This window comes from Halichoerus grypus, chromosome 13, assembly GCF_964656455.1.
Source record: "Halichoerus grypus chromosome 13, mHalGry1.hap1.1, whole genome shotgun sequence".
NCBI classification, from domain to species: Eukaryota; Metazoa; Chordata; class Mammalia; order Carnivora; family Phocidae; genus Halichoerus; species Halichoerus grypus.
The window spans coordinates 92,629,365-92,656,315 of NC_135724.1; the positions used below are offsets into that span (position 1 = coordinate 92,629,365).

Here is a 26,951-nt window from a genome sequence, read left to right on the forward strand (position 1 = left end):
TACAGCAACAGACAGACAACAGTTTATTTAACAACATTCGAGCCCCCACGTCCAATAAAGAACAATCCAGAAGCCGGTGACATCACACAGCTCGAGTCCACAGGTAACGTGGAACACTGCCAACGGTCTCAAATGACACGGATTCTGTTCCAAGTCACGGTTCCTAACGTTCCTCATGACTGGTCTTCAGCCTCAGTGGTGTCCAGAGGAAACGACCCAGAAGGACAGACGAGGCGAGGTTTCAAATACCCTGCATGCTGTTTTGTAGCCTGAGCTAGGACACACGGTCTTAAATATTTCCTGACGCGAATTCTTTCTTAAGAGAAAAATTCAACGTCAATCGCTGAAAAGAGAAGTTGTTTCTGAAGCAGCAGACGAAATATGTTCACCACCAGCCCGCACCGTCAAGGGCAATGGTGGGACTGGCGGCTTATGAAAGAAACTGTCAATGTGACCTGTACACAAAATCTTTGCAGCATCGGACTTTTCTCTCTTAAAAAGCCCTCCCATTCCTCAAGATAAGTAGCAGATGTTTATTAATCAAAAAGGAAAAAAAAGTGAGCTCGTATGGTCTGCGGGGAGGAAACGGTAACCCGCGTCCAAGACGTCAGGACGCCGACTGACACGCACGGTCTCCCGAGGCCCCGGCAGCTCCGCTGCAGGCTTCCGTCCGAGGGGTTCACGGCGGTCCGGACGAGGAGCCCGCGTCTGCTCCGGGAGGGGAACCACGGAAAGGCACTTACCCAGCTCATCTGGGAGGAGAGGAGACAATCCAGGGACACGCGCGTGGTCAGGAAGTGGGAGAAGCCTCTCCTGCTCAGCGCACGGCCACCTTCAGTCCACTGGCTGTGGCCTCGGGGACGTCAGGTCCTCCTGCCGGCAGGCGCCCCGCTGGCCCGCGACCGCTGCCGGTCGTACCTCACAGAAACGATCAGGAAAAGCAGGAGGGTGGCTCCCTGAATCGCGGCCAGAAGAAAGAAGTAATAGTTCAGATGGCAGCCGTTAATATTGCCTGCGGAGAAATAAGGAGAAAGCCCGTCAGCCGCACTTAGGGACTGTTCAAGATTTTATCTATTACGTTTGGTTCCCAGCAAGGTCAGGGTGACTTAAAAAAAAAAAAACAAAAAAAAGAGAGAGAAGAAAATAATAATCTCTCTGTAATTCAAAACACACAGTATTTTGCTTCTACAACCGCCGCACACGCCGCTCTGAAGCCAGCTGTCTCTACCACGGCTCCGGGCTGGGGTCTCTGCCGTGAGCGGGCCCCCCTGCTCCTCAAACCTCTCCCCACCGGACGACGGAAGGATGAGACCAGGAGCACGGCGACAAGACCTACTTCTGACCACACCCTCCCGAGAATCCATGCGGCGGCTGCAGAGAACCGTCGAAGTGAAGGAGGAGGGCGTCACCGTGTTCACCGGCCGCGACACAATGTCGAGAAAGGCTTTCTTTAAGTTCTTCCAGTACAGAAAGTCCGGGGAAAGTGAACAGCGCTACTGTGCTCCCGCCCCCTCAGAAACAAGCACTGGAGGGATCGGTGTTTCCTCCCAGTCTCCTCCTGCAGTGCTCGCTGCTGGGGGGCTGCCGGCTGGCCCGGCGCGCACTGCTGTCCTGAGGACCAATCCCCATGCCGACCCTGAAGGCCATGTTCTCCGCAGCTCGGGTCCAGAATCTGGGCACTTATCAAGGCCACACTGCGGGACAGCCCGGACACCACGTCCAGTGAGGAGTTCCGGATGTCCTGTGCCGGTCAGCAGCTCCTGGACGGTAAGCACCCTCCCTCGTGTGTGCCCGTCACAAGCCAGGGTGGACAGCTGACATTCACTCTATATACTATATAGGAAGACAGAGTTTATTTTTTAAATTTTCCCCCAAAGTTCAGGTTTCAGCACCCTCGAGGTGATATGGGTGCACACGTCATCCCAATGGCTAACATACCGATGCTCCACTCTGCCCCAAGCACTAAGCATGGCCCTTCACGCGCACTGCTCCGCTTAGTTCCCAATACATCCAACCAGGCTGAAGAGGTTACACACACAGACGCGGAAGCTCAACCAACGAAGCTCAAAGCCACCAGCCTGCCATGTCCGGCTGCTCCCCGCTCTGTGAAACGGGGGACACAGCAGCTGCTGGGGTCAGTGTGAGGAGTCAACGTGCGGGTACCGGACCCCGCACAGGACCCGGGACATACGAAGGCTTTACGTCGCCCTCCTGTTACCGTCCTTACTGTACACGTGGGTCCAGGACCATCAAGTCCGTAAACTGGGGTCTTTCTGCTGGAGTTTCTCAAGGGCACCACTGACCACAGCACTCAGTGTGGAGAACCAAGAAGGATGTGTGCAGAAAATATGATGTTTGTACTGGAACATCCAGAGCCGCTCACAGCACGCTGCCCTGGGCTCCCTACAAAGCCTGACCCCGTCACCATGGCCCACAGGTGTCCTACCACTTACACCGTTTGTCACCCACTAAACAGGGTGACGCATTTCTCGACAGATGAGCGAAGACATGTACTTGGTCAGCAGTGTCTCCAGAGCCGTGCTCTCTCTCGGGCATTGAACGCAGCTCTCTGATTTGCTTATTAAACAATCGAGGCTTCTGTTCGCCTGAAGGGCTTTGTGAAGCTGGGTTGTTCTAGAACTTCCCTTCTGTGTCTGAACACATACTAACACCAACGTTTCACACTGCTTGTATTCGTAAACACAGTTAATGGTGGATATAACATTCGTACAAGGCTCGAGCAGGCTGCAGAAAACAATGACTTCCCACGTGGATCGGTTTGCGAAGGGATCTGGTAATACCTGAATTTCCAGCAGACCATCTACAACAGGTAGTTAGGAACAGTGACTGAGGGGCGCCTGGGTGGTTCAGTCATTAAGCGTCTGCCTTCGGCTCAGGTCATGATCCCAGGGTCCTGGGATCGAGCCCCGCATCGGGCTCCCTGCTCCGCGGGAAGCCTGCTTCTCCCTCTCCCACTCCCCCTGCTTGTGTTCCCTCTCTCGCTGTGTCTCTGTCAAATAAATAAAATCTTAAAAAAAAAAAAAAAAAAAAAGGAACAGTGACTGAGTCCCCACCGCAGGCCAGGCTCCGTCCCAGGCACTGGGAGGCCCGCACAGCCTTCGTGGATCCCAGGCCTCACTGTGGCCACTGCTGTGTTAGCTCCACGGAACCGGACGAGCTTGCTGTCGGGGACACCGATGATGTCATTCCACGTGCAGATACTGAAGTATGAATCTCCCCAAATTAAGGAGTCATTTCAAACTTCTGAAGCTCCAGCGCCTGGGTGGCTCAGTGGGTGACATGTCTGCCTTCGGCTGAGGTCATGATCCAGGGTCCTGGGATCGAGTCCCGCATCGGGAACCCTGCTCACTGGGGGACCTGCTTCTCCCTCTGGCACACACACTCTCTCTCTTTCAAATAAAGATGTAAATAAATCTTACAACTTCTGAAGCTCGAAGCTGGCGTGCCAAGAGAACTACAGTTTTCCCTGTTAGGGTCGGCCTGTGTGGGATTAGGAAGGGTGTTCAGAAACCACAATTACTCTGTGCTTCCTTGGGCCTCTTCACAGACCGAAGGACAATCGCACCTAAAGACAGTAAACTCTAGGAGGTTGTTTATGATAAGACAGACTCCTGGGCCCCGGAAAATGAGCTCACATGTCCCCCCCAGACATACGTGTGAGAAGGTCCCCAGCAGCTTTACTCATGACAGCCTCACACTGGAAACATCACAAACACCCAGCAAGAGCAGAACAGATCAATGAATTGTGACTGACTCATCCACCGGCTACTCCCCAGAATAAGAAAGAACAGATTACAGGGGATGACTCCCAGACGAAACTGTGGAACGGAGCCGGCCACCACGGAGCAGAAACAAGAAGGCGTCCACGGTGCCCAATGTCGCAGCAGCAAGGACCTAGCGGAGTGGTGAGCGGACTGACTACAGCAGGCCCCAGGAAAGCCTCCCGAAAGGTCCTGCATCCTGATCTGGAGTAAAAACATTTTGAAATGTGCACTTAAGATTGGTATGCTTTAGGGGCGCTCAGTCAGGGGAGTGTCCGGCTCTTGATCTGGGCTCAGCTCATGATCTCAGGGTCATGGATTGGGCCCACCTCGGGCTCCCCGCTCAGCGTGGAGTCGGCTTGGGGATTCTCTTCCTCTCGCCCTCTACCCTCCCCCTGCTCGTGCACACTCTCTGTAAACCAAATCTTAAAAAAAAAAAAAAAAAAAATCCTTAAAAAAAAAAAGACTGGGGTGCCTAATAGCCTGAATTATCCCGGATCTAAGTGATGATGATGATGACGAACACCCAGCCTACGGGAGAACAGGCAGGGAAGGGAGCAATGGTGAGAGAGCAGGGGCTCTTCCTCCACACCACAGTCCCGTAACTACGCAGGAAGCCACTCGGTGCGTTAGTCGTAGGATGCTCAGCCAGCTCCACGCCACCTGCTTCATCCGAACCTGAACAGAAGTGTAGAGGGAAGGACCGGAACAGCAGAGAGCCAGGGAGAGCACAGACGGCGCCCAGGACGGCACCTGCCGCCCCATCTACTGAAGCAAGACGTTATCTGGGTGTGTGTGGGGGTTACCTGGTCCCGTTCTCTCCCCAAGTCCCCAGGTGGGAGGGCGCTGGGACGGAGCTGCCTGGCCCGCTGCGCGCTTCCCACATCTGCATCCTCCCCGTGCCAACCGAGCTGCGGGGCCCTGGGGGCTGCAAGCACAGCTCGCTGAGACTCTCCTTCCTGGTGTGAAAACAAGGACAGCGCTGGACATGGTGTGGGGCTGTCCTAGGACACACTGCTCTGAAAATGACAGCAGGTGCAAGCCCTGCGTGTGTGCGAGGGACACGAGGACCGGAGACGAGCCTCACAGTGAGGGGCTGGACGCTACCCTGTGAGACATGAGGGCGAATGATGGTAAAGGTGGAGATACTAAGTCAGTGACAAGGGGATGAAATCACTGGAAAGCAATTAATGGAAATCACCAAAACTAATCAATCCTTCAAGATATGCTGAAAAATAAAACAAAGAAATAGAAGGATCACAGAGTTCTGACCTGCAGCAAGGCTTCCTCTGAAGAAGGTCGGTCCCATGCCCAGAAAAACAGATCACGGGCCGCCAAGAACCCGTGAGAATTCCCAGGAGCCACCGTGCCCCTGCTCTGTATTCCACAGCCGCTTACCCTCCCAGGGGCCTGGGAGTCAACAGCAAAGCCCCAGACCTGCCTGCTCTCTTCGGAACAACCAGGTCCGAGCCCGCTGTGGAGACGCTCCCACAGCCAGAACGCAGTGCGGCCAGGCCTCTGGGAGCCGCGGGGGCGGCTGTGGTTTCTGAAAGCCACACTGGGACTCCACAGCCCTAAACTCACCCCTCAGGACGGGAAGGTTAGCTTAGTCAGGGAAGGGCCTCTGGAATTCTGTATTTTCTTGGGGAAAGTCCCCAGGCTTTCATCAGAGTTCCAAGTGGATTTATGACCGACAAACGGCTAAGGGCCCTGGACCCAAGTAAATGCTGCACAACTGATCAAGTACTAAGGCTCTTTTCACAGGCAAACAGAAGAAGGAAACCTTCATCTTGTGAGTCCAGTTAAAAGCTACCATAAATCTGGGATCAGCAAAATTCTTTTGTGAGTGATTCTGCTCAGCGCCCCAACATGCCACCTACTGGCCGGTAAAATCCCCTCCTGACCGTCACGAGTCACTGCTGTGGCTCAAGAAAGGAGCTTACTATCTATCTACGTCTTTAACAGCAGAAAGTTTAAAGGTGCTGTCTGGAAAAGAAAACCAAATACAAACCAAGGTAAACAAAGAGAACCTGCTGGTACCGACGCTACTGATCAAAGATATTTCGAGGAAGCAGCTGCAGCCCCGCAGACCCAGCACGTGTGGCTGAGGCGATCTGGCCCCGGGACAGACAGAGGCTCACCTGCGCCCCGGCAAACTCACAAGGACGTAGGGGATCAGGCGGGGGGGGGGGGGTCCTCAGGCAGCTCTGGGGCAGCCGAGCTCCAGTAACACCACACGCCCTGGGACCCGAGCGCCGGGTTCTGCCAATGGCCGTGTGCAAACAGACGGTGCGGCCCTTACCGAAGTCTGTGTGGTTGCTCATCCAGCCGATGGCTTTGATGGACACCAGCTCCAACAGTCCAGAGCCCACAAACGAGCCGACGCCAGAGAAGAAGAAGAACAAGCCCATTATGGCGCTCTGCATGGACTTGGGGGCGGCCGAATAGGCGAATTCTAGACCTACAGGAAGAAGAAGATTGTTTCTGTGAGAGGTGGGCTGACAGTGCCCGCCTAAATATGGCAGATTTGCACGGGGCCCCATGTGGGGTCTCAGGTAAGCAGGGCAGCTCTCTTCCCTAGTCTGAAGACTGTATTTAACACAAGGTCAAGAAATCAGGGGCCCCGTCTATTCACCAGGACAGTCCTTCAAGTAAGTCATGGAGCAAAAAGTCAAGTCCTTGCTCTCAAACTTCACGGTAACATCTGACTTGTCAGCTCTTGTATTTCTTGATCTATGTGGTTAAAGAAGCAATCTTCTATGTTCTCAACTAAGGAGGGTCTGAAAACAACACATACAGACTAAGATGGGGACTCTTTGTAAGACTTCTATCTTAAAGGCAATATATTTTAAAATTATTTCAACACGGACATCCATAAATTCAGATTTTTGTAACAACTACACGTGGAGATTTACAATGTACTGCAAACGAAGGACCACTCTGCTCATTTCCTTCACGGTCAGGAGCGCATTCTGCGTGAGTCTGATGACAGGTGTGGAGGGGAACCGCCGCCGGCAGCCCCCACAATCCATCCGGCTCTGGTCACCCTTAATTCTGTCCCTCCCTTCCAGCAGCTGGGAACGGGTCTGCACACTGCCTTGTCCACACCCCACAGAACACGGCTTGCAGGAGGAGAGAGGCCTGTGCCAACAGATCTGCCTCCTTCATAAAGCCGACCCGACACACCCAGAGCTCTGGTGGCGGCCAGCGGCTGGGCTGCCACGGCAGAACCACAGAGCTGTGGTTAGGAAGCGTCCGACCTGGGAGGAACCACCCACAGCCGCTTCCTCCTCCTGTCTCTGGTGGCGCCTCCGCGGGAGCGGATAAGTCATGGGAATGTCTCTGGGAACCCTGTTTTTATACCCAGAAACGCGAACCTCAGCCACGGCATCGCTGTACTTACTGACTCACGTTCTGAACCACAGCTGCTGCCACGAAACACAAGGGCACTAGGCCCCTCGCGTCTCCGTGTGTTCCACTCATGCCCCCCGTTCCTCCCGGACCCTGCCAGCCCCAGACCCCGGAGGGAGAGGAGCCTCACCCGCGATGCTGGCGAATATCTCACTGATGCCAATCAGCACGTACTGTGGGACCTGCCACCATATCGGCAGGTCAGCCGCGTAATACACGACTTTCCCGATGGTCTGATTGATGGTTTTCTCTTTAACAAGGTCCAGCCTTTTGCTCTCCAAAATTCCTAGAATTCATAAGTAGGTTAATAGAACACTTGCTCATTAACATTCGCAGTTAAACTAGAACACTACGGACTTGCTACGAGATGCTCACCGACTACTGTGAGAAGTAGAAGGGCAAGGCCCAGGGACACAGCGGCCCGGAGGCGCCCGACCTAAAGGACCGCCCCCTTCCGGCTTCCTAGGTACTCTCTGATCCTACCAGATACGTCAGGCGGGTCTTTACATGTGATTTAAGCCTCCGACGTCTAGATGGCCCACCTACACGCCGGCGGTCACACAGCCCTGCGTGAGGAGAGTAAGAAGGCACCCACGTGTCGGGGGCAGTGGGTCGAGACGTTTTTCTTGCCATGGTAACGGATTTAGGCTGGCCCGCTGACTTACTACCCTTCCGACTACAACCCCGGCCACGGCTGACGACACCAGTTTCCCGGCTGAACCCCGGCGAACAGCCCCGCACCCTTGGCAGCCCTGCAATCCCTCTCCATTACTGATCATTTGTCAAGGGCAACAAAAGGACATGGGGAAATGAGCAAAAGCACCAACAGCCACACCTTGTAAAACAAAAAATAAACCAATCAGAGTAAAGCTTAAAAGCAACAGCCGCAGCTCCAAGTTCTTAGGTCAGAGAGGTCACCGGTTTTGTCTCTAAAGAACCCTGTGAACGGAGTAACGGGCCTAGTATTTAATATTTACGCAAACGCACATGTGTTCAAAACCGTGAGCACGAGGACGACAGCTGTCTGGGAGAGGGCAGTGCACTCTATTAAAAATACCCCTTTTAAAACCTGAGCACGAGGAAGGTCCAGGCTACCAGTAGCAGGAGGACGGGAAGACAAATTCTGGAATCTGCCCCAGGCTCCAGGTCCCAGGAAATGTCCAACAAGGAGAGCGTGGAGAGCGCGCAGACTGTACCCAAGGAGCAAGGTCAGGACAGGCCTCCGGCTCATCTCCATCAGAAACACCTGCATCCCCTCCCTGGAGGCGCGTGGAGGGGACCCCAACCCCCACACCCTGTCCTCTAGCAGGACGCGCAGGGGCAGACCCGGGTGGGGGCAGACCCGGGTGGGCCGAGCCGCCGGCCTGGCGCTCCCAGCTGCTCTAGCCGGGGCCTTTGGGGCCTGGCAGTGCCCGTGGCTGTCTCTGCCAGGACGCTGGTGGTGGCACGAAGGGCCTTATCCACAAGTGACAGCTTGCGGGCACGGGACAGAATGTGGCCTGCTTCCTCTGGGTCAGCCGAGGTTCCCCTCCCACTGTTAGGACACCGCCCCGGCCACCAGCGTGCGGCTGGAAGGTTCTGGAGCAATCCTAGCGCAGCTGGGTCTGCAGGAAGGACCCTCTCAACCGGCCCTGAGGGACAACAGAAGCTGGAGAAAACACTCTTCTCCACAGGGAAGGCCGGACAGGTAAGAGGACGTGTGTGCGTGTGAGGGGTGTGGAGGGTGCCACTGGGGACATGACCTGCTCTGTGGTCTCAGCCACGACGCGGACGCCGTGCAGAACCAGGGGGCGCTGGCCAGGGGGACACAGAGCACAAGGCCGGCGCGGGGAGGGGGGCCTGGGAAGATGAAGGCGGCCGGGCCGGGGGGGATGAGGAGCTGTGCAGGGCGGGGCCGACCGCGCAGACGACGACGGGATGGAGCAGTACCGGCAAAGCTGCCAGCGGAGGAAGGGGGGCCGCCAGCACCGAGGCCCCGGAACAGGCCGTCGCGAGGTGACAGCAGGGGGCTAACAAGGAAGCATCAGCACGAGCGTGAAGGAAGGTGCCCGAACAGCCGACGCAGCACACTCCTCAGTGAGCGGCGGCTCTGCAGAGGTGGAAGCGAACCCGTCGCCGCGGGCAGGACGAGGCTGGAAGGCACAGCAGCACCGCGGGGGCGGGGGCAGGACCGGCCGAGGCGCAGCCGCGCTCACCGGCAGAGGAAGAGCGACGCCCCAGGACGGGGCCGAAGCCTCAAGAGGCACAGCAAATCCCAGGTGCGCTGCGCTTCCCGCGGGCCCTCTGCCCACGGCTTCGCGGGCCCGACGGCGTTTATTCTGCTCAGAACCGCGGCACTAACGGCACCACGCTCTGGAACGTGAGCAGCGCGAACTCCGGCCACACTCGGGCTCAGGACCCCCCGTGCGCCACCTCCCCCTGGGGGACACACTTAACCCCGGAGAAGACAGAAGCCCGGTGATGCTGTGACCCACACACGCCCCTCCGAGTCCCTGTCAGAACAAGCAAAGACCACCAAGGCTTCGTTTGGAGCAAGGGTCGCCATCCAGAGGCCCAAAGGCAAGCCCTGGCCTCCGTGGACACGACACACGGCTCAGGACTCAGTGAACGGAGGGGACACAAAGGTCAGTGCTTACGGGGTCACCCTGGGTGACCCACACAGTGTTTGAGAGAGGGCGTGGGCAGAACCTGGGTCCCGATCACCAGACGATGCACAGACCACCATATACTCCTGGACCACGCGCTCATCCACGGGACCCCCGGGCCCCTCGCAGGCCCTGGAGTGCCGGGCTCCTGCTGGAACGCGTCTGATGAACACAGAGGATGGCGCTCCAACAGAGGAACCATCCTGTTCGGCTCCCTACAAACACTTCCAGAAAGCGCTATCAGGCCAGAAAGGAGGGCTTGAAGTCCGAATGCAGGAGTTCCAAAGCCAAGATCTCTCCCAAATCCACAATAAGTCGAAGCATCATTAACCAATGGATGAACATCAGTACGAGGGAAACAGTTCTCTGGAATTACTCGTGGGTCATAAAGGAAGTAAAACCCAGGTTCAGTAGTCTTAGAAAACAACAAAATTACAACAAATCCAAGCACATGAGACCTGACAAAGCAGCAGTGACAGGCAAGTTCATGCCATTCTACAGTTTCCACTATTAAACAGGGAAGAAGCAGCAAAAGTAAATGAATCTAACTCATGAGAGAAAAATCACAAAACAAACCCAAGGCAATAGAGAGAAATTGTATCTTAATTATTCTCTATTGTTAGAAGACACAGAGAAAGTCAAATAAATAAATTCAAGAGATACTCCTATGGAAAAATCATCAAATACATATAGTTTTGGCAAGCCTAATTAAAAAAAAAGAGCACATAAATACACGAAACTGGAAATGAGGAAAGAAATACAACAGATTATTTAAAAGACAATTTTTATCTCCAGTCCAATAATTTTTCTAAAACTCAATAAAATGAATGGTTTACTCGGGACATTTTTAAAAAAACACTTAAGTGATTCAAGAGAAAACACAATCTGCACAAAACTGAGAAAAAGGTGAAAACATCACCCCATTTCTCCTGAGAGAGTAATGGGTTCATGTGATTTTCTATGCAAAGACCTGGGGAGCGCAAAGATAATTCTCCCTAGGCTGAAATACTCTCCTGCCCACAGATATTGGGGGTCTACCAACTCCTTTTATGAAGCTATACGACCCCAAAACCAAACCACAGACCGATGTCAACTAGGGATGGAGGCACGCAGGTGTGAATAAAATAGCAGACTGCAAGCAAAGTCAGCCCTCTGGAAAAACTCATGTTTCAGAAATGCAGGAATGAGTATCAGGAATTTAATATAACTAAAAAAACATCAATATCCGGGGTCGGGGGGGGCATGCAGTCCTCTTGGAAACCAAAATGTTACTGGAGAAAGATTTGACATTCATTTCTACCAAAAACACTCAGTAAAATTGAAATAAAGGTTAGAAATATAGCAGCACCGTGAATATGTATCTCAAACTCCAGTTCTGAGCTTCCCCGGGAGCTGCCCTGGAGGCGCCCTGTACAGAGTCGGGGGGGGGGGGGCTCTCCATCACCACCAGCTCTCCCAGGGCTGCACACAGTCCCGCCAACGGCCAACAGAGACACAGGGAGGGAGAACCACCGTGAAGGCAGGAAGGGAAACCATGCTATCTGAAGAAAACAAATGACCGTTTGAAAAGGATTCATTTGAACTCAGAATTTTTAAAAATCCCTTATGTGAGCAAACAAAAGTATATCAAGTAGTTAGGAAAAACCTAACACAAAATGCACAGGACCTAAAATGAAGAAACGCATAAAACTGCAAGATCCCATAAACAAAATTCAAGAAAACATGAGAACACTGGAAATGATACTCCTCCGATGAAAGTTTTGATTACGTCGTCAACATGATGAAGAAAACCCCGGTACAAAATGCCACAGGGCATAACTGTACACAGAATCTGAGGACTGATAATGTGGGGGGGAATCACCATCACCCTAACATACATCAAAACGAAGACATACCCCGTTTAAATCCTTCAGGGAAGAGATTCACAGAAAAAGTAATGAGCACTGACAAGGGAGCTAGAACTTGTGCCTGTGGCCTGAACATTTCCCACCGAGGGGACAGAAAGCCGAGCACAGACATATGGACGGATGAGGGCGTGTGCACAAGCGGGTCTGACGTGCGGACAGACTGGAGTTGGCCATCACGTGTACTGAGAGGACTGGTCTAAGAACTGACACTATTTAACAACGGAAGATTGTATAGTTGTTAAACACCATGATTTAAATGTGTAATTGACACAGAAAGATGGTATGTATATAACACACAAGAACAGTTAAGTTATAAACTGAATACTTTCATCTCTATTTAAAAAAAGATGAATTTAGCTGTAACAGCAAATGTCCTTGGAAGACATCACGTGGTCACCCTGGATGGGGGTGGGTTAGATGCTCTGGGGTCTCCCGGCTCTTCTCTGTGCGTCTGCCATGACCATGGATCGCCTACGTGATACTAATTTTTGAAAACCTGCTGTGGACCAGTGGTTCTTAACTAATGCCAGGTACGAGCCAGGAAAAGGCTCTCAGCAGGTTCTGCCCCAATTTCAGGGTGCTCTCTGGCCCTGAAGGCTGTGCACAGACTCCCACCTACACCCGAGTGACGAGCACCCATGACACCACCAAGGGGGATGGAGGGGCCGGCATGTGGACGGGTAGGCACCACAGCCTGGGATGTTGGCGGAGTCACGGCCTTCCTGCAAGAGAACTCCGTCAGATTATCCAAAGCCTTAAAGGGATGCCATGATTACACTTGCAGAAATCCACCGCAGTAATGCCCAGAGTATGAGCCCAAGCACCCCAACGCCCAACGCCCAACCACAGAGGACTGCGGAGGAACGTCTGACATGGAGGGATATTCATGATACTTCGGGGCTGGTTTTCAAAGCATGACAAAGGAAATAGAAACGTATCTACCACATGTCATGTATGTAATTTTCCCATGCACCCGCAAAATAGTAATTAGATTTCCAAAGGTGGTGGAATTATGAGTGCGTGTGCACACGCGTGCAATGGCTCATCTGTCTTTATACAGATTTTTCCCTCCTTACATGTAACATGCTCAGCTTTTATTATACTCTTAGGGTTTTTCTGACACTTATTTTCTCAATCAGGCTCATATCAGCTTGCACAACAGGATTTCGTTTTTCAAGAACATAGACACACAAACAAGATCAGGCAGGTTCACACCGTCCTAATGGTGAGCGTCTCTAGGGAAATTACAGCTGGTTTTTATTTTCTTCTTTATGCTTCCAAGATCACCCTCCCTCCAGAGAGCATCTCTTGCTCCAGTAATTCAAGGGTATCACACACGGTTCTTTAAGGGGAAAGGAAATCTAACCAATGAACACACTTCCTTTTTCCTTATGCACACTTGAAAAAACCCCTGGGACCTGCTTGATTCTCAGCTGAGAGACTTGAAAGAATGAACCATTACCAGCAGGCATGGTTCTAAATGGAAGATATCGGTTGGTTACGGGGGAGGGTAGTAAGTTTCAAAGCGAAAACTGTTTCCTTTCCATTAAAATGTTGGTTTGCTAGGATAGTTTCAATTTCTACTCAAAGCTTATTAATGTTCCAATTAAATACTCGCTAGAGCTAGAAGTAAAACTGCGTGCATTACATTTAATAAACAGTGCTTAACTCAAGTACCAGATACTTAAAATCTCCAAAGCAGTGACTCTGGGGCTCCTTTCCACTATTTAAGAACACAAGCATAGTGGATGCCTTCCATTTCTAAGAAAGCAATTCCAACTCGGAGGCCTCAGGGCCACGTGACCACACTAGCTGCCCCCCTCCCCCGGGGCGAGGGCGGCCCCACAGAGCACGGCCTGTTCTGCCCAGCGCCAGGCGAGAAGTGCCGTGTGCTCTGCGGGCACTGCTGAAGGCTGGACGCCATGCCCACGGGGTAGTCTCAGCGGTCACTCGTCTGTCAGCTGCCTCCTACACAAACGTGGGCAGAGACCACAGGAATGCCCTCCCTGGTCCTCAGCGTGACCCCCAGAAGAACCGAAAAACAAGACGGTATTAAGGGAGCCCAAACCCAGAATCTCCTAGGAAATGCCTGAAAACCGAGGACACCTCCCTTCCCAGAGGGAGAGAACAAGGACTCCCCCCTTCCTTGGCATGTAACCAGCGTGGCCGTGGTGCAGAGAGGGCCCCCTGGTACAGGGACAGAGGGGAACTGCGGGGCCCAAAGCTGAGCCCATGGTAGGTGCTCAGGGGAGGCAGGACAGACAGACAGCAACCCCGGGCAGCTGTTACTCCAAACAGCCCTGATGATCTCTGATCCTGCTTAATGAGACCCGCAATTACAGCCCCACTGCAATTTAGTTTTTATTTGCTCTTATTTCCCCATGTGCCACAGGACTGGAAGAGAAACAGAATCATGAACAGAGCACACAGTAAAAACTTCATTCAGACACGACCTCACTTTAATTATCTATTTGATCAAGAGAAAATGTAATTGTCTTCTAAAATGTCCCAGTCCCTGGAATATAGATTTCTTAAGCCTAGGGACTCATTTCTTTAAATCTATTAAGTACTGTATCAATATGTTCACTCTGGGGACAGTGCATGGAGGCTGCTGGGAAACATTGCTGGAGAATATTAAATTCTGTCTCAGCAGTACTTAACATTAAATTCCTCCTAACAGTGGGTGATACATAGTTGGTTCAGGAGTATCACCTTTTCTGTTCTTGTTACATAACTAAGCTGTCTTACGGTTCAATGATTTTCAAATATTAATGAAGGAAGAACTCCAGAGCGAGCTGAGAACGTCAGCGGTACCTCAGCTTTATCAGAAGACATTCCAACCTAACAGTTCAGAATGCAAGAATCATGGAAACGCCCCTCATCAGTGTTGGGGTGCTTCGGGCAGTGGCTCACATCCCCTCTCTCTGGGGGTGGGGGTTGGTCCTGAACCTGGACTTGATAGAACCTTTCTCCACACGAAGGGGCAGGCCAAAGCCAACTCTGGACCTAAGTTAAGAACACTAAGGGTCAACCCATGACTTTGAGACTGATAATAAAAATTCATCCATTCAGCAATCGACAGTCGTCCACAATCTCAATCAGAAGGGAGAGAACAAGCCTCCTCTGATCCAAGCCACAAGTCACCTTCTAGAGCACTTTACCAGTTTTGGCTCTAGAAGAAAAACAGCAGAGCCTTAGGGAGAAAATCTTAACCTTCACATAATGGAAACCAGAAAGTGAACGGCACCCGTTCACAACAGCCCACATCTGTCCTCTGTTAGGGTGCACACACGCAGAGTGACCAGAGGCCGGTCATGGGGCTCCGAGTCACCCATGGCTGCTAACGCCAGTTCTGAGCTCCAAAAATGAGACAGAAATGCCTCCCACCTGCAGCGAAGGCAGAACACATCACAAAGAACATTCCAACGGCGATCCTTTTTAGGGATGACGGGAGTAAGCCATTTCTTCTCAGAATGGGATCAACCAGTTTATCCTTTAAGGGAATTAACAGGAGGATGAGAACTGCGTCGAACATGGTCAGCCAGGCCGCCGGGAACTAGAATCGAAACGCACGAGACAAGGTTAGTTCTCGGGAGGAGTAAGTAGTCACTCACCTCATAACTGACGTCTAACTGAGAAAATCTTTTTTTTTTTTTTTTAAAGATTTTATTTATTTGACAGAGAGAGACACAGCAAGAGAGGGAACACAAGCAGGGGGAGTGGGAGAGGGAGAAGCAGGCTTCCTGCTGAGCAGGGAGCCCGATGCGGGGCCCGATCCCAGGACCCTGAGATCATGACCTGAGCTGAAGGCAGACGCTTAACCGACTGAGCCACCCAGGCGCCCCGAGAAAATCTTTATTCTAGAAGAGTCCATTCATACAAAGTATAACCTCCTAAGGAAAAAGTCTCAGTTTCAAGACACTGGAACTGAAAAAGATTTTCATTTCCAAGTGCATTTGCATTTGTTCTTCTGTGCTTTTAGAGAGAAAAAAGTCAGGTAGGAAGATTAGTGTTTGGTTGACATTTGTCAACGATCTAGGAAACGACACGGCCAATAGAATAGTCTCTAAAATAAGCAAAAGTTCCATTCCAATGAGAATGTTTCTGGTTCGAGCAGCCGAGGACCCTCGGGAAGGACCTATGACTGGCGGAAGGCACCCGCCTGCTACATAAGCTCCAAGTGACAATTTTCAGATCATCTCAGTTGTTCTCACCGTATGAGGAGTGGCTGTGATTCTGGAAATCGCCGGAATCTTCAAATGAAGACTCTGCAGAACATACGTTGTCTGCATCTGGGTGTAAAAAGTGGGACCGTTATGTGTGGGAACACTCCAGCGAGCCGCCCACCCCCAGACCGCTCCGTGAGGAGGTGTGCATGGCTCGGGTCTGAAAACAGATCGATTATTTGGTCATCATACAAGTCATCTGGAGATCAACTTTGGAAAAGAAGTAACAGAGCAATTAAGCCCAAAGGTGGGGCCTGGAAAGCAGAAGCACACCCGCTCTTAGCTTCTCTCATGGAAAGGGTCTCAAAACGTCTAACTCAGCAGAAGTGAGTTCCACGACTGGAAACAGGATTCCAAGATCCCACAGACTCCGCAGAGAAGAGCACGGTGCCCCTACACTCTGGTGGCGACCCAAGCGAGCGCGGGGACAGAAAGCAGAGGATACCCAGCCGTCACCACTCACTTGGAAATACACCGTCCAGTAGGGTATCAAAGCCAAGAACACGGGGATGATCTTCACAAGGGCCTTCACGTCCTCCACCGTGTCCTCCGCAAACGGCCCTCCGCGAGACCTCTTACATGAATCAAACAGACTGTGTTTAGAAGAGTGCTGAAGGACTCCAAGGCCTTCACTTTGGGAGATAAAATGAAGGAGTTAGTTTTCTTCCACCCCCAGAAATCATGTATGTGGCAACAATTAACGTTTGGAGGCAGGAAGCCAGCTCGCTGCACTGATCTGCTTTAACACCCCCCTGTTCCTCACTAACTGCGCACTGAACACAGCAGCCTGGGCTGGCGGGAAGCACTGCGCATGTGTGGATGAGGCTGGCAGAGGGCCTCGCCGGGAAGCGCACCTGCGCTCCTGCCACGTTAGGAGGCCACAGACATGGTGCGGCCGGTCTCCCCGCCCCCCGCTCCCATCACGCACGCTGAGCAAGTGCGGTTTCACTTGAAGCTGGCCGCTACGTCAGCTACAGCGCTGGATGAGCGTCTGAGGGGAAAAAAATGGGCTGGATTGTTTGGATTTTGAGTCGGGTGGCTTTTTCAAACGTGAAAACTTCACAACCATAACATGGATGTTGTTACTAAAGCTGTTGCTTTAAAGTGCAGCCACTGATGGGCCCGTGAGCAAGGGTTCTGTTCTGGCAGGGAAAGCTGCGATCGTGATGGTAACACGACGATGTCACCAGGCAGCTGGTGGCACTGGGTGCTTGCTCATTAACCTGGATCACGACCCTGGGAGGAGCCATCAGGATAGTCTCACTGGCCCCAAGGCACCGAGGAGGAAGCCAGGTCGCAGAGAGGGCCAAGAACGTGCTCAAGGTAACAAAGCCAGAGAACGGGGGCTGGGATTTGACCCAGAGGCCCTGGCTGCAGAGCCTAAGGCTCAGGCCCAGGGGACGTCGCCTGCCCCTCCGCCCCCTGGCCACAGGCCTCACCCTCACGCTCACATGAGTCAGGCATGGTCTGAAAATCAAGCCTTCTGGTCGTGGCTCATGCATTAGCAGCTGCACTCACGCGCTTACTCTAGGACAGTTTCATTAATTATAAAATGAACATGTCCCAGGGGATAGCTCCACAACACTCTAATGGAGATACATGCTCTTAGATTGTTAGGGATAAAACAGAAAAAAAATTGTTTCATTTGCCAACTATTCTCTAAAGCCAGAAATACCAGGAGATAAATAATTACCATTAAGAATTCTTCCCTTCTTCCAATTCTGGGACTCAGATATAAATGACAGTGGTCTGCTTTCTAGTTTATAAACGCCTATCCAATTTATAACTAAGTGACTACTGTTTTAAATCATTTTTGTCTCAAAACATTGACATTTTTTCATTTGAACATTCAGAGTGGGGGGGGGACCAAAAAACTGAAAACTGTAACTTAATATTTTAGCCAAATTTTAGACAGGACAACTAAATTCAAGTCAACAAACATTTACTGAGCACGTACTACACACCCAGATCTCTTCTACCTGGTGCTAGAGATACACAAATAAAGTTAGAAAGATACTACTCCTAATCATATGTAGCTTATCTAGTAAGGAAAATAATCAGGAAAACTACACTCAAAGAGAAACTCTAAACTCCAAATATACTACTCATACTTTCATTTGAAAATATTCACAGCTTCTCCAATTTTATTTTATTTTATTTGGCCAAAAGGAAATGTAAAGTCCTTACATACCTAGTTCAGATGCTATCTGACTTACTACATCATACATGAGCTTCTCTAAAAACATGTCAGCGTCCAGTAACAAATCCATTTTTACACATAGAATCACTCAGACGTGTTACTGGCTACGTTACTTAACGTCACTAAGATACTCTGAGAAGTACTAAGTCGCAGGCACCTCGTGCTTTCCCGAACTCACACACGCTGTTAGTGTGTTATTTTCCAACACATGAGGGTCCAACATGGAGCCACAGACACAAATGACATGAAACACAGACAGGACCCAGAAAGTGCCCCGGCTCCATGAGGCCATGCTCCCCGGACCTTCTTCTCCCAGGAAGACGGTCCATTAATTCTCAGACTCTCAACTCAAAGAGGTATGTATCTCAAAAAATGTTTAGAACTATTCCCACTCCGTCTGATGAACTGAACAGATATACATGGACTTCTCATGTAAAAGGAGCGTTAAACTAATCTTCGGGACACAGATCAACGTAGGCCAGGAGGAAACCAGAACCGGGCCAGATGGAGGAGACACTGCACGATGCTGAACTTGCCTAGATTTCTGGAGCTGACTTTCTGCAAGAGCATCCTGGCCGTAGTTGACGTCAGCCGGGCTCTCATCACGGGCCAGGCAGGCATTCCGCCGAGAGCTGTGTACACGTCAGCTCCTCAGGCCTCACAATGATCATGTGAGATGAGCTGCTCTCCACCGTACAAAAAGGGAATGCAGGCTTGGCAAGGTCATTCACCTGCCCAAGGTCACAGAGCTCGGATTCTGTGTACCATGAGAGCATAATTTGAGAATTCTCTGGACACCGACCTCTCTACAAGATAGTCCTTTTCATCTTAACTTTGCCAGTTGTCCAAAAAACAAACTTAACCCTAAGTAGAAGTCAGTCCAGATTTTTTCGTCACGCCATTTGTGTATTCAGAACCCAAAACTGTCCTCTTGCAGAAATGTCTACGGGTACCACCCACACCGACACACTGAAACTTTAAAGGCTGTATTTTGCTCACGAGTAATCAATCTATAGAGTTGGCGTCCGCGAGCGGAGCCCCGCCTCCGCCGGGTCGGGAGCCGGGGAGTCGGCGTCCGGGAGCCTCCGGCAGACAAGAGCAAGTAGCACTGTCAGAACTCGTAAACACTCCCCAGTGGAGCGCCACCACTGGTGGTTCTGCATGAGGAGTCTGAATGCCACACTGAGCCGCCGAGACTTGAGGCGCAGCAGGCGGATCTGCGGGAACCCCGCGCAGGGACAGCCAGGAGTCCAGGAGCCCGCAGCCAAGGGACAGGGCCATAAGAGCTATTCTGGAACAGCTTCAAACCTCCCGCATGGAAGCAAATAGCAGACATTCATGTGACTCCAAGGGCGTATGTAAGATACAAGCAGACCAGCCACGAGGAGGCAGGTCTGGGGGTCGGCCTGCAGAACCTTCCAGCACTCAGGGCCACCCAGCCATGAGCGTGCTGCCCTAAGGGGCAGAAGGCTCCCTCCGGCTGAACGGTTAGCCTCTGCTCAGGGACCGCCCACCCCTCAGGAATGCCTACTTTGATCAAGATATTCCGAGGGGGTCAATTACAAAGGGTCCCAGGGACTTCTCTGGGGTGATGGAAATAGTCTCTATCCTGACCACACTGCGGTTACATGGTCAAATAAGGCTGTCGTAACTCCAGAACTGTAGAGCTAAGAGGGATGCACTGTACTACACGTAGATTACGCTTCAACAAATACCTAAAATTGCTGAGGTCTCTTCTTGGGCTAAATTCTGGACTTGCCTTTATTAATATGCATCTAGGGTGACCTACCATCTGTCCCAGTTTGCCTGGGACTTCCCCAGGACGTGGGGCTTTTGGTGCTAAAACAGGTTAAGTCCCACGCAAAGGGGATGATGTAGTTCCCCTACCTGCATCTCAAAATTCTTTTATGTCCTCCCGTCACAGAGCGGCTGCAATGACCATGGGCTGATGGGGCCCACGCTGACCCACAGCTGCTGACTCACAAGTGAGAAACAACAGCTTACTGTTTAAGGAGCTCAGAGAGGTACCTACAAAAGTAAGCAACTGCTCGATTTTTCATTCAAACGAACTCCAGAGCTTTTCAGAATACACAGAGAAATGTACACAACACGTACAGTGTCTCTCCTATGATCTCTGCCGATTTCTACCTCCATCTTTTTTTTTTTTCTGAAAGATTTTATTTATTTGAGAGAGAGAGAAACATAGAGAGACACCATGAGCAGGGGGAGGAGGAGAAGCAGGCTCCCCCCCCGAGCATGGTCCTGGGATTGGGGCCCCAGCCAAAGGCAGGCACTTAACTGACTGAGTCACCCAGGTGTCCCTACCTCCCTCATCTTTATATAAGCAAGAAGTCCATCTAAATCAGCAGTGAGAGGAAATTCAGTGCGGAAGTTAAACACTGAAAGCACGAGCTCCGGAATCCGGCTGCTGGAAGACAGTAAGGCCACACCACCACCTCAAGCTGACACGAGACTCTAACCACTGCGCAGAGCCCTGCACATCGTGGGCCGGCGTCAGACATGCGCCAGTACTTCATTCACAGCGTTGGGGAAGTCGGGTTAGGCTGAGCCTACGATCACAGCTCGGCACTCACCCACTCTGACCGCATTCTCCGCTTCGCTTCTGGGGACGGCACGAATATGCCAGGATCTTGAACATATAGGTGAAGGCGCTGCCATCAGGAGGCTTGGTGATGAAGACGCTCTGGCCGCAGAGGAAGACCAGGAAAGCAATGCCGATGCAGACCGCTGGGATGAGGTAGCCGGTCACAAAGCCCACGTTCTGCTGAACGTAGGCGATGCCTCCCAGAGAAATGATTGCTCCCAGATTAATGCTCCAATAAAACCAATTAAAAAACCTTCTTGTGGCTTCTGGACCTCGGTCTTTAACCTAAAACAACAGTGAAGAAACAGACTTTGAAATGTGGTAATCTGCAAGGATGAAAAGCCTGTAAAATGAAGTACTATGGTCACTGTCATCATGGCAGTCTGTAAGAAACGCAGCACAATCAGCTGGTGCTTACAGAGACGCTCAGAATCCCCGACAAAGGAGCACCTTAAACTTCAATCACTACACTCTCTGCGTAGTGTTTTTCTTAAGTGTGCTCACATCCAAGAAATCCAAGAGAGTTTCTCAAAGTGACATCTGAGCACCGCCTGCTCTGGAAACACTAGAATGCTCCCTAAAAGTGCCGATTCACAAGGCTCTCAGGCCATACTTACCGAGTCATCCTCTCTGGGGTTGGGGGCCAGGAATTGGCCTTTTAAACACTTTCCAGGTGACCTCTACTCACAGGTAAGTTTTAGAACCACCACTTTTAGAGCTGGATAGCTCCACGCCTTGATCAATCTGGGGCACGGAGAAAATTCCAGACTGAAACTAACACTAGATGCTATTTCAGTCCAGGAAGGCTATGGAGGGGATCAGGAGACATGCTGGAAAGGACAGAGATTCCTGGAGGGCTCAATAACCACTCATTTCCTGAACTTCGGCAGAAGCGCCGGGTAACATTCCCCCCAGGACCACTGCGATGGGCCCCACGGTGCCGGTGGCGCTCCACGTGTGGGCAGGCGCCCCACACGCCTTCCCTTCTCCCCATGACGTCCACGTCTACACGGACACCACTCCACTCTAGCCGGTGATCTCATACCATTTCTAAAAAAGCTTACTAGCTAAAGGTCGACGCTGGGACGCATACAGAGACGGTCCTAGGCTTGCTGTCCTAGGAACCTCTGTTGTCTCCTCCTTATGTTACAAGTTATCGAAAGGCTGATTTCTGTCAGGACAGATCTGACATGTTCCACAGAACAATCTCCACCAGCAGAGCACAAAGGTTTTCAATGGGGGCCCAAACAACCAAGTGCCAGATACAAAAAAGCACCTTGTTAGCAGTCATATAACTTGATACAATATCATAACCTCTATTTTTTTGAAATTGCAGGTATAAAACAGTCAAAATTGTATGCTCCTCAAAAAAAAAAAAAAATTTTAATCCAAAATAATTAAGTATGGCTACTGCATGATTTCTGTGTGTTGGCAACACACATGCCTGGGCTAATGACATGGTAACCAGCATCACAACCTGAAAATCTGAGTTTTAAATAAACCACAGGTTCTCAGGAGGAACTTCAACTTGCCTCCCGCCCATGTTAGATCTGGATGGAGGTCCTGGACCAAATGCTGGCATGAGGACAGAATGAATGAGTCGTCCTGGGAATTTCTTATTTCTGAGAGAGCTCTTCATGGGGACACAAAGCATATTAATGTTACTAAACTAGACGCAAATATTCACACTATCCAAAGACAGACCAGAGAAAAGAAAAAATCGTAAGCAGAGAAATGGTTATAGAGAAAATATAACTAAATATATAAGAACCAGTAATGGGGGGGTTGGCGCTCAGCAAGCCTGAAAACGAAGAGGGCCGGTAAACAGAACATCTAAATTAACGCAGACAACGTGCGAGTTGGCCGACGCACATCAGGCCCTTTTCGTCACCTGTGACGACACTGCACACATCGTCCTGTGTGAACTTGGCAGTCAACCGCTTTGAACATCCACGTCAAATTTTCTCTGTTACTTTGGAAATCGAAGCCTCTTACTAAGGCCCTAAATAACTACATACCAGTGATTTTTTTCTACAAATGGGAAGCCGGCTCCTATAAACTGCAAATCACATGCTCTGTGCCCTGAGCTGGCGAGCCGGCAGCCAGTCACATTACATCATCACCCGCGCAGGGGCCTCTGCCCTCCCCAAGCGAGGGTAAACAGCCTCTCATGTGACTGGTCAAGATGCCACCGCAGTCAGCTCAGAAAAGCCCAGCTAAAAGAACAGAGTCGAGTACAGTAAGTCCCACAGTTGCTGGTCTGGAAAAATTCCTTCAAATGCACAAGACTGCCCCTTTTTTTCTACTAGGAAAATAAATGTATCATTTGCTCTCTACATCTGTAAAGTAAGCTTTTCTTCTTTCAGTTCGCTATTTGAAAGGACAATGTGCCCTTTGAAACAGGTGAAGCTCTGGTGAGAATGAAGGCACTGCATGATTTCTGTCAGCGTGGCTCACCTTGGCATCTTTAGCGCCCCATCTTCTGTCCTAAGCCAGAGGACCCCCCCAAAGCTGCAGAGCTTGACCCCGCTCATCTCGTTTAGAACACTCCCTAAAGGCCCTAGATCAGAGATAAAGGGGGGGGGAGTGACAGAGAAGCATAAAAAGTACCTTAGAAACACAAATAGACTTCCTCAAAACAAGGAGAGCCAGGAGATGAGGAGCTGACTCACCCTGAGGACCAGACCGGCAGGCTTCCCACCCAGACGGGTCTCGAAGCCACACCTGCTCCACCAAGCCGGCAGCACCGGCCGCGGAGCCAGCACCCTGGCAGAAGGGTACCAACGTTTCCCTTCTGAACGCTTTGTCACTGACGCAGCCCACATACAAAACAATTCACCGTCTTGAGACGTACAACCCCGTGGTTTGAGCCTGCCCACACTTGAGCAACCACAAGCACTATGCAATTCCACATTTCATCACACCACCGAAAAATCCTGTTCCTTCACAAGCACTTCCCATTCGCTCTCCACTGGCCCCTGGCTACCACTCCTCTTCCAGTCTTTATGGATTTGTCCATTCCGGGCACTTTTGTACAAGAGGAATGAAAGGACATGTAATCTTCCATGTCTGGATCTACCACTTGGCATAGCGTTTCCAGCCTTCATCCCACTCTAGCACGTACCAGCGCTCACGGCTGAGGGATGTGCCGGTGCGCGGAGGGACCCCACCGACTTTATCCGTGCATCACTTCGAGGACATCTCAAATTTGTACTTCGATGTTGTGATCTTATGCAAAAGTTGAAGGAATAGTAAAACATACACTTTTATATACCCTTCACCTAGATCCTTGGTTCTCTTTTTCTGTAGCTATAAATGAAATACTCTTTAGGCTGAATGATTTAAAAGTAAGTTGCAACATGATGACATTTCACCCCACGTGAATCTAAAAACAAAGCCAAGGAGGACACATGTTGGGGTGAGCACATGCAAGTAATGAATCGTTGAACACTACAACAAAAACTTACGATGTACTATAATGTTGGCTAACTGAACACACTGAAAAATTAAAACAAATAAAAATAAAAACAAATATTTGAAGAGATTAGGCTAGTTATCCTGTAGAGGGGAGCATTTTTTAATGTCCAAGTGTTACTATGCATCAAAAAAGTTCCTGTTCTGTCACGCATTCTCGATACCCTCTACAAGACCACGCATTCCTTTATGAAACGTTAATTGCTGGTCCATCACCGACTGGAGGGAACACACACAGAAGTCCGACCGCCTGGGTCCAAACCCAGCTCCCACTCCCCTGCTGAGGTTCTGGGAGGTCAAACCTTCTCCCCTGGTGCTTCCGGTAAAACAGACAAGTGCAGTCCGTAAACCGTCCTGAGGCTCCGATAAGGCAGTGTAACAAGGACAGTGAGGAGCATGACAAACACTGATGTGGCTCGTGGCCCACGTGGTCGGTCTTGAAAGGTGCTTCCCTATGCTGCCAATGCTGTGCCTTCACTGCCGGCACCCACGGCCGAAGCCACGAGCCTGGGCCCGGAGGCCCACCTCCGCCCCCACGGCACGGTGTCGCACAGGGCCCATCTGGAAGCCACGGTTAAGGCAGCCATCAAGAAATCAGGCCCAGACCACACCCTGGCTCGACCACTCACTACAGCAAAGAGAAGTCATGTTCTGTGCGTCCATCTCCTTGCTGGAAAAGTGGGTATGAGGTTCCCACGAGGTCCAACGAGTTCAGGGTGTAAAGCACATTTCCTGGTGCAGAGAAGGAAGAATTCGGGACACGAGGCAGCTATCGTTCCCAACACCATTAGAAGGTGCCACCTTGTTGTAATGGGCAGCCTGACGTGGGCCCTTCACTTAAAGCTCAGATTTAAAGGACAGGCTCCTGCATCCCGGCTCAGTCACGTACTAGCCGTGTGACTTGGGGCAAATGATTTACCCCCTCAAGCCTTGGTTTCGTCATCTGTAAAATGGGCACAACAGCAGCAGGGGTGTCGTGAGGACTGATGAAGTACTGAGCACAGGGCTGGAGCACAGCAAGTCAGCAGTAGAATCACATGGTTATTCAGCACAAAAACCCAGGGATCACCTCCCCACCGCCGTCTCCACGTCCACGGAGTCCACCCGAGTCCAACCCCCCTAACTGGGCCGGTGTAACGGACTCCCACCTGGCACGCCTGTGGTCCTCACTTCCCTCGCTGAGCTCCACGCCACGCGTCACAAACCTCTTCTGGGACGGGCAGGGCCTAAGTAGTCTAGGTTCTGAGACACGCAGTCTCCGTCACAGCTCCCCAGTGCTGCCACGGCACCGTGAAAGCAGCCCCAGCACAGACTAGTGTGCGACCAGCAACAGGCAGGGCCGCTCCAATAAAGCTTTATTTACGGAGACTGAAATCTGAATTTCATAAAAGTCTCCCTTGTCACAGAAGACTTTGTGCTTTTTTCCGAACGCTCGGCGACCTACAGCCATTCTCATTCTTAGCTTGTGGGCCCTCCAAAAACAGGAAGTAGACCAGATGCGGCTGTCAGGCCTCAGCTGCCGGGCGCACACCTGCGCCCTAGGAGCCCCTTTTAGAAACGACCACCGGAGCATATTACCTCCCACGCGCCGGACGCACAAAGGCTTCCTGCTTTATTCAAAACACACCTCAAGGCCTTCTAAAGGCGCCGCAGGACCCGGCCCCAGCCTACCACTTATCTCCCCATTTGTTTCTGAGAGGCATCTGACATACAACCTTAGGGGACTTCCAGCGCGTGCGGCCCGTGCTGCCTGGACACATGCATCCACTGCAGCGCGACTGTCACTGAAGCGGCTTCAGCAACAACAGCACCGGGCTCTCCCCGGCCCTGGGCCGCTGCACCTGTTGCTGGCGTGTCCCGGAAAGCTCTTCCCCCCGCCGCGACCTCGGACAGCCTTCAGATCTCCGCTCCCAGAGCCACCTCGCCATCACTCCCAAAGGGCCCCTCCCCAGAAGAGAGCGCCCTCCATCCGCGCGGCCATCTCTCCCCAGCGCCCGCGGCTGCGGGCGTCGGCGGGCGGGCCCGTCCCCGCACCCGGCGCGCACCTGGGCGCACCCGGCGCACCGCGCGGCGCTCACCTGGTCGGCGCCGAAGGGCGTGACGTTGGCCTTGACCGCGCCCACGCCCAGGCCGACGAGCGCCAGCGCACCGAGCGCGGCGGGCGCGCAGTAGCGGGCGGGCGCGTCGGGGCAGGGCGGCGCCGAGCAGTTGCGGACGCGCGTGGGGCGCGGGGCCCCGCAGAGCGCGGCGCGCGTGGCGGGCGCGGCCAGCAGCGGGAAGGCCAGCATGCCGAGCAGGTAGAGCGCCAGGCTGAGCAGGATGGCGCGCGCGCGGCCGAGCTGCGCGTCGGCCAGCCAGCCGCCGAACGGCGACACCAGGTAGGCGAGGCCCATGAAGAGCAGCAGCGCCTGGCTGGCCTGCGCGCCCTCCCAGCCGAACGGCGCGCCGTTCAGGAACAGCACCAGGTTGGCCGTGACGCCGTAGAAGGCGGCGCGCTCCAGCAGCTCCGTCAGCAGCACGGCCGCGCACGCCGCGCGCCGGCCCGCGAACGCCTCCCGCCGCGCGCCCAGCAGCGGCGCCCGCTCGCCCGCCGCGCCCTCCATGCGCCCGCCGCCGCCCGGCCCGCCGCGCCGCGCCACAGCCGCTCCGGCCGCCGCCGCCCTTCTCACGAGACCCGCCCGTCTACGCCTCGGCCCGCCCC

At 52.2% G+C, this 26,951-nt stretch overlaps 1 protein-coding gene across 3 annotated transcripts; it reads right to left on the reverse strand.

Annotated features, from left to right (window-relative positions):
* On the reverse strand, positions 1–26,859 carry SLC15A4 (solute carrier family 15 member 4). 3 transcript variants are annotated; one of them, XM_078061131.1, is made up of 8 exons: positions 26,329–26,859; positions 20,766–21,061; positions 16,435–16,603; positions 15,960–16,037; positions 15,133–15,301; positions 7,324–7,479; positions 6,085–6,243; positions 1–956 (listed from the first exon to the last, which is right to left on the reverse strand). In XM_078061131.1, the coding sequence occupies exons 1-8, from the start codon at positions 26,851–26,853 to the stop codon at positions 835–837; spliced, it is 1,674 nt and encodes a 557-aa protein (XP_077917257.1). In that variant the 5' UTR covers positions 26,854–26,859; the 3' UTR covers positions 1–834. The 3 variants fall into 3 exon arrangements, with proteins under 3 accessions (XP_077917257.1, XP_035964180.1, XP_035964326.1); XM_036108287.2 differs by having other exon boundaries at positions 1–1,012; XM_036108433.2 differs by lacking the exons at positions 6,085–6,243; positions 7,324–7,479 and having other exon boundaries at positions 1–1,012.
* Positions 26,860–26,951: the final 92 nt, after the last annotated feature.

What these genes read in the sequence shown, in the direction of transcription:
- SLC15A4 (XM_036108287.2), bottom strand. Translation starts at nt 26,853, where the DNA reads ATGGAGGGCGCGGCGGGCGAGCGGGCGCCGCTGCTGGGCGCGCGGCGG. An exon ending in ACTGGACGGTGTATTTCCAA is followed by an intron (nt 16,038 to 16,434) that starts GTGAGTGGTGAC and finishes TTTTACACCCAG; the next exon opens with ATGCAGACAACGTATGTTCT. An exon ending in GAGCAACCACACAGACTTCG is followed by an intron (nt 1,013 to 6,084) that starts GTAAGGGCCGCA and finishes ATTTCTCCGCAG; the next exon opens with GCAATATTAACGGCTGCCAT.